Source organism: Camelina sativa, chromosome 7 (assembly GCF_000633955.1).
Source record: "Camelina sativa cultivar DH55 chromosome 7, Cs, whole genome shotgun sequence".
Lineage (NCBI taxonomy): Eukaryota > Viridiplantae > Streptophyta > Magnoliopsida > Brassicales > Brassicaceae > Camelina > Camelina sativa.
In genome coordinates this window covers 15,053,987-15,062,159 of record NC_025691.1, presented here as the reverse complement: position 1 = coordinate 15,062,159, position 8,173 = coordinate 15,053,987, and the positions used below count along the sequence as shown (strand labels likewise).

The window sequence follows — 8,173 nt, the reverse complement described above, 5'->3', positions numbered from 1 at the left end:
GTAGGTGTTGAATTTTTACATTTTTTTTTTGAAATTTAATAAATTTAGAATTGACATATGTCATTATCTGAATGATACAATTGACACTTGTCACGATCTTCTTAATGAATAACTTTGATATCAAACTTTATATAATAAGATATAATAAATCTGTTATCAAGCAGCAGTCTTTATAGTAGACAAAAAAACTGTCATAACGTAAGAAAATTTGGCATAACATATGGTCTTAACGTAGGTTAATTTAGCAGATTTAAAAAGATTTTAGAAAATCTATTATCAAACAACATATTTTTTCTTCAATTCAAAAATCATTCATAACCTTAAAAAAATCTGGTATAACTAAATGTCAAACTAGTAATTATTTTCCGTTTAAAAATCTCTCGAATGTGACAAATTTTTTAAGAAAAAAAATAAATTTGTTACAACAATCAAAAACAAATCTGCCATCCAAAATACGTCTGTCACAAAAAATTTACCATGGTAAAAAATCTGCCACTAACAAATTAATTTGTCATTACTTGTTCGTGAGACTTTAGAAAAAAAATTTATGAAATCAATGGGATTTTTAATCAAGGGTAAAATAGACTTTTTTCTCTAACAAAACAAAAAAGGTATTTTAGGTAGGGCTGGGCACGGGACGGTTACCCTTGAATTTTCCCATACCCTTTACCCGACCCGACCCTAAAGGGTAATAAAAAAAATTATTTGTACTCAACCCTTAAATAACGGATATTTAGTAAAAAATAATTGACCCTTTAAATACCCGACCCTTTACTGTTACCCAGAAAAACGAGTATCCGGTAAAAAAAATTTTAATAATTGCAATAATAATTTTATATTCTGTGATCCAAAAAAGGAAAAATTCATAAATGTATGCAACATATAGGTCCAAAAATTATAAAATTACAAACTTTAAAATAAAAATAATATATTGATTCAATTGGGCGTTGTATATAGGGTATTGAAAACTAAACTAATACCCGATACTCGTCCTTTACTCAGTTGTAATATAATTATAATACCTTTCACTCAACCCTAAAACTGCGGATACCTTTTTTCGGGATGAATACGAACCGAGTAACAGATCGAATACAGATAATAGATATTAGTGTCCAGACCTAATACCTAATTTTAAGTATGAAAATAATCCAACTTAGCAATTAACTGCTCAATTTTGGTCAAACTAATTTTTTCTTGTGCTAGGTAGTCCATATACCCTTTAAAAATACTCAAAATTTTGAGATTTTGGCCTCAGGTCGGTCTACTACTCTTTACACTTTTCTTGTTTTTTTTTTCCCCTCAAATTGGAAGAGCTAAAAAAAATTGCCATATTTGATTAAAAAACAAAAAAAGGCATAAAATCTGATGTTATTAAAAAAAAAGCATTAAATCTGATGTTATTTAAAAAAAAAAAAAAACTAAATCCAAACAAGAAAAGGTAAAAAAAAAAACCTAAATCCAAACAAGAAAAGGTAAAAAAACAAGAACGCACATATAAAAAATCTCTTTGTACACCTCTGAAAACTAAACCACCACATCGGAGACTTCACAATCCCAACGAAACGCTTCGAATCTTTTTTGCGATTTCACTTCCTCTGCTACAAAAACCCTTTTCTCGGTATGTTTTCTCTTTAAAGGTTTCTCCTTTCTCAGTTAAAATTCACTTCTTAAATGTTGATTCTATTGGTGGGTTTCTATCGAATTGCTCCAATTTATGATTTTTGATTTCAATTTCTTAATTGTACATGCTTTACGATTTAAGACTAGATTTAAGATTTCCCTAAATTCATGGTAAAAGTTTCGAAATTTATCAAATAAAAAATAAAAAATCATCTTTTTATCGATTACTATGATTACGATTATCAAAAGTTGAATCCTTTAAAGGTTTATGTCATGAAACTTGTGGTCAAGTTTAGATATATAGCTGTTCTTCTTGGCATGTGAAATTGATTTTTAAAGTAATGGTATGTGTATGCTCTTCTGGCTATGATGATAAGTTGGGTGTTAGCAGCAAAGCTGAAAGAGAATTGTTTGCTCCACCATAATTTGGATTGAATTGGTATGTTTCTGGCAGGTTTTCTCAGATAGAAGCTTGTCTTTGTGGTCGATAAGTGGCAGCAAATATGGATGACTGGGGTAAGACTATGCTCTAGAGTGTCCTCTCTTATATTCTTTTATGTTTGTCTGAATATAATTTACTTCAAGGTGATGAGTTTTACATTAGTCTATTGGAGTTGTGTTTCTTAAGGTTCTTTTGTTTTCTGATTTCAGAGGATGAGAAAATTGCACCACTTCCAGCAAAAGTTGAACTTAAAAGTAACTGGGATGATGAAGATGTGGATGAAAATGAGATCAAGGATTCATGGGAGGATGATGATGAACCTGCTCTGGTATTATTACTTCGTTTTTACTCTAAAGAAATGTTTTTCTATTGGCTATGCATAATTTGGTTTGAGGATCAGAACGTTTTTCATTTACGTTTCCATCTCTTGTTTTTTTGTGTGTAGCCGCCTGTTGTAAAGCCTGCTCCAGAGAAGGCTCCTAAGAAAACTGTTGGAAAGAAGGGTAAAGCAGTTGAAGTCCCAAAAGAATCACCAAAGGAAGAATCTCTAGATCCTATAGCTGAGAAACTTCGCCAGCAGAGGTAAGAGTTTATAACTACTTCTCTTTCCCACACACACAAATGTTGTGAAGGTCTGTGTGGTCTGATGTGTCATGTTCTTATCACAGGCTTGTTGAGGAAGCTGACTATAGGTCAACTGCTGAACTCTTTGGAGTGAAGGATGAAGGAAAAAGCCTTGATATGTTTATCCCCAAGTCTGAAAGCGATTTTTTGGAATATGCTGAAATGATTTCTCATAGGATTAAACCATATGAGGTATGCTGTATTCTGTCTTGCACCTTTATTCTTGTTGGCCTATAACAGAGTTTCATGGCATGTGAAAAATCATATTTTTTGGTTTCTGTTGCAGAAAAGTTATCACTATATTGCGCTACTCAAAGCAATCATGAGACTTTCACTGACCAACATGAAAGCAGCAGATGTTAAAGATGTTGCATCGTCCATTACAGCGATAACAAATGAAAAACTAAAGGCGGAGAAAGAAGTTGCTGCAGGCAAAAAGAAGACGGGTATGTGCACTAACAGTCACTTTCTAAATTCTGTCTCCAGTTTTGTCTATAGCTTCGTTCATGCCGCTGCCTATATTGGTTTATCTTTATTCTGAATCCATTTTTGTGACCAACAAAATGGTTTTGCATTGCTTCATCAGGTGGGAAGAAGAAACAATTGATTATAGATAAGCCCAATGACGATCTAGTGGCTGGTCCTTATGATGCCATGGACGACTTTGACTTCATGTAGATTAAAGAGAATTTTTGAGCTAGTGCAATTGGATTGGCATCTATTTCATCATTTATTATTTACTCAGAAGAGCAAGAAGAAGAAGCAAAGTTTCTTAATTTTGGTTTTTCATTTATCAGCAAAGAAGAAGCCAAATTTTCTTATTGTGGATACATATAGTTGGAACAAGCAAAACTTTTGTTTGGTTTTGGTTTAGAGTCAATGTTTTTGGTTCTTTTTTGTTGGTTGAAAAGCTATGCTTAAAATGTCCTTATAAATTTATGATTGACATTGAATTGATGTGATGAATCTCTTTGAGGATTCAACTTCTTATATCCATGGATGCTTCACATGTAGTCCAATTAGTTTCGTTTTGGTTTGCACTTCTACAAAAGAGACAATGTGGTTAATAATGACTAAAATAAAATAAAATCAATGAAAAATCATTCTTGAAGAACAAAAAAAAAAAGATAAAAAGATAAAAGAAAGAAATAAATATAGAAAATGAGAAGACTATGGTTCTCCATGATAATAAACTCTTACACTGAGAATACAACACATAAAAATTCTAACTATCAAGATTGAATTTTCTTTTTAATTATGAATATCTGAGATTGATAATTTATACATCACTAGAATAGGGCATGCACGATGTGCAGATTTTAAAATTGTCCAAGAAAAATAAATTTTTATAAGAATATTTTAATATTTTGTTGTAAGTCAAAATTATCTTTTAGAAATAAATATATAAATATTTTTAGTTAGAAAAAATCATATTCATGTTAATACACCAATTTCTATTTAAAATTTATTATAAAAAATATTACAATAATTTAAACTAAATTATCAGCCATTAAAACTTTTGCCGAACATTCATCATTACAAATATTATTATGGCCAAATTTCAAACGTTCTACAACTTATTCAAAACAATATTTTACATACAAGCAACCCGTTAAAGCACCATCTTATAAGATACCACGTACAATTTTACTCTATGTTCTTACACAAAAAAAAACATTTTATTTTAAAATTATGCTCTTTATCGCTACATATAAAATATCTTTATAAACAAATTAAAAAAATCATGTCCCTTTACTTTCACTTTGACATAGTTCTTTTTACCATTAAAATTATTTTGTGACATAGTTTCTATAGTTAATAATATTGAAAAATTTTATTTGACATCAATAATACTTTTGTAAAATACTTACACGATTGCAATGGGTTTATGACCCAATAAAAGTTGAGAAAAATAAAAAAGTATATTTGATATAAAAAAATATAAAAAATTATAAGTACGATGGTATATGAATCTTAGATAACTCAGATATATAAAAATAGAAACTATAATAAAACAAAAAAAATCTACACCAAAATAAAATCTAAATATAGATATTTTTAAAGAATAACGAAATATTGATCTAGCTTTCCTTATCTAAAAAATAAATTAAAAAATATAGATACCTTAAATCATCATATTTCTAATTAAAAATCAAACTGAACTAACGAAAAAATTAAAACAATTGAACTAAATAATGTGAAATCTAAACATACTAAAAACATAAGAAAACTAAAAATAAAAAAAGTAATAAACAAATATTGATCGTTCATATCCTTAACAGAAAAGGAAATACAAATAAAAACATATAACTTTTTTTATTTAAGTCATTGCGGATCTGTAATATTTTAAATTAAAACATGATATATACTATCTTTTATACGTGTTGTAATCTCTTATAGAATATTTTTGAGAATATATAACAGAAAAATGAAATATTTAATTTTTACATATTTCAACATAATCTCATATCAATAAATTAACACATGTCAACATCATAAATTTATAACTTAACTTTGAAAATCAAACTCTTCTAAATTTTCTTGACACGTGTCAAAATTTATTGATAGACTTGACACATTTTGCGTTCATGTTAACGGCTAAATTTGAAACAAAGTTTTGTATAATAAAACATGTCATAATCACGTGAACGACATAGTTTGACATGTGTCAATATCTTAAATCGATAATTTAACATATGTTATGATCACATTAAAGATTAACTCAAATTTTACAATTTATTTAATAAAATTGCTAATTTTCTTGACATATGTTATGATCACATTAAAGATTAACTTAATTTTTATAATTTATTTAATAAAATTGCTAATTTTCTTTTTATCTAAGATTAATTCTCAAATTTTACATATGTCGCGATCATGTTGGTGGCTAACTTTGAAACCAAACTTTATATATATATATATATATTTAGAAATTAGTTTAATTTTTACAGGATTAGGTTAATAATTAGAAATTAGTATAACTTTTTACATATATAAATAATTATTTGTTGTTACTTATATATAGATTTATTTATATATGATAGGTTAAGAACTTTTGCATTTAAAAAAGAAAATATTTTATTAAATTTAGAACTGACACATGTTGACATCCTACCAATATAATTGACATGTGTCATAATCTTTTTAATAAGTAACTTTTAAACTATATTTTATATAATAAGATTTCAACTCTATGTTTATATTTTAGCTTCCTTAATTCATATATGAAAATATGTAAATAATATTATTAAGCTTAACACATATATAATATGATGTTTGTATTGTTATTCTCGAATATGTACATTAACTACTTTATTTTTTGTTTTTTTGTTTGATATAGCAATCACGTATATTTAATTTTCTTATCTTAGTTTTTCGTAGAAAAATCACACTTAATGGTACTTCATATATTCATTTAAACAAAATTTAGAGTCAACAATTGTATAAGTGTCTAATGTGTTCGTAAATATATATTACAGGTTACCGGGGTGTATTGGTGATAGATATCATACATACTTCAAATGTAAAAGATGAATAAGTGAAACATATTTTGGTGGTAAAATATATGCTAGATCCGTATATGTAGTTGAAACATATGATAATTATACCCATGGTTGTAGTTGATATTCATATTGCATATTCCATAAAGCTCATTCCTTCTATAATTTTTAGTTTACAATATACGTGTCATTATTTGATTGTTTTTTTAGTTAGTTAAATCAAATGTAATACAATCAAAATATGATACAATATAATGTACGTGAAGTACATAGTCGGGTTGTTTTGTTTCAAAAACAAAGAATGAAAAAATGGAAAATTTCTCTATTATTCTCGACTATTTTTACATAAGAAAACATACACATTAATTACTGGGAGAAAAAATTCTTGGACGAGAAGAAATTATAATCAGGTCGCCGATCGATTAGCCAAACAACCACTTCCAAACAATTCTTGTTTTAACAGCTTTTATTATATTCCTAGTTTTATTGTAAACCTCCTCAATGAGGATCACACTTTCTGGTAATAATAAAGCTTTCAGATGTAAAAAAAAAAAAAACATACACACTTCTATAGTTGTTGACGTTACTACTCTACGTAACCGTAGGTAACAGTTGTATTCTCTCCCACAACTTACGTCTTTTACTCACACCCTTTCGTAGTAATAAGTCAATTGTAACACATGACACCCATTGACATTACACAAATTGTTTTCCATTCTTTTATATGTACGTATTCCCAAAGCTACCCATCGTGAAGTACCACCACACACAATCTGCCGATCAAGGATCTAGACATAAGCTAAAGATCACTAAAAACGATATATGTGTGTAATTTGGCTCTTCTTTATGTTAAACATACATAACACAAATCTTGAATTCTCACCATATAATTCCACTTATGTATCTGGAACAGATTCATTATTTTGCTACTACTACCTTCATTGGAAGCATCAGCCTGCATAAACCATATTGATCAAGCTAAAGATCACTAAAAACAGATTTGTATGAACATCTATTTCAGTGTAAGTATGGGCTTTCTCTGATAAGCAAATTAATCTGCTTCTAAACTTAACTTACAAAAAAAAACATTTATATTTGTTTAAATTTAGATGTTTTATTATTAAGTTTAATCATGAAAAAAAGCTAGTTATATGATTTAATAAAATTTGGCATATCTCAATAAGATCATCATTAGATGAACGACATACAATGCATATGATATGATGATTATTTATCTTCATATTTTTTCGCTTGCGTATGCGGATTTCTATATTTGATATAGGACACTCACTCATGAAATAGTTAAGAACCAAACATGAAGTCATTCTCTGGAGTTTGGAAGCTCACTTTCTTTCTGAATTATATTCATCTCCGATAATTCAAACATCATAGTGTCCAGCATTAAATATCATATGGTATCCAACTCAAAACTCTTGCTCTAGGAGTTGGAGAGGTCTCCTATAGTATTTCATGCTTGATCGTAGGTAACACTATGACTTTTGAACTATCGAAGATGAACAGGATTCAAAAGTTAAGCTTCGAAGCTCCATAGAAGGATTACATGTTAGTTTCTAACTATATCCTAAATGAGTATCCTAGATGATGGAAATTGGCATACACGAGCGGAAAAATGATGAGGGAGATGTTGATGAAGAAAAGTCATCATCATATATTCATATCTACATATCATATCCATTATAGGTCGTTTATATGATGGTAATCCTTCTGAACTTAAACTACGAAAAACATTTCTATTTTTTTTGTGGTTGTGTTTTTTTATGGTGATTCAAAATTGAAAGCAAATTAAGAAGTCATTATTTAAGACGATGTTGAACTACCCAAACTCTAGCGATGTCGCTGTTTATTTTGGAATCTCGGAAATTATAAAAAAAATAGTGGCAGCGACAGTGGATGAAAGAGACGAAGAAAATATTTAGGAGATATGAAAGCTATAATATGGGTTTCAGTTGCTGACCTTGCGACTGTG

The 8,173-nt window shown here is 28.5% G+C and overlaps 1 protein-coding gene across 1 annotated transcript; it reads left to right on the top strand.

Annotated features, from left to right (window-relative positions):
* LOC104701197 (eukaryotic translation initiation factor 3 subunit J) lies at positions 1,481 to 3,699 on the top strand. The gene is made up of 7 exons (XM_010416846.2): positions 1,481 to 1,618; positions 2,075 to 2,136; positions 2,272 to 2,390; positions 2,508 to 2,644; positions 2,731 to 2,878; positions 2,973 to 3,132; positions 3,273 to 3,699. Exons 2-7 carry the CDS (start codon positions 2,124 to 2,126, stop codon positions 3,362 to 3,364), a joined length of 669 nt encoding a protein of 222 aa, XP_010415148.1. The 5' UTR covers positions 1,481 to 1,618; positions 2,075 to 2,123; the 3' UTR covers positions 3,365 to 3,699.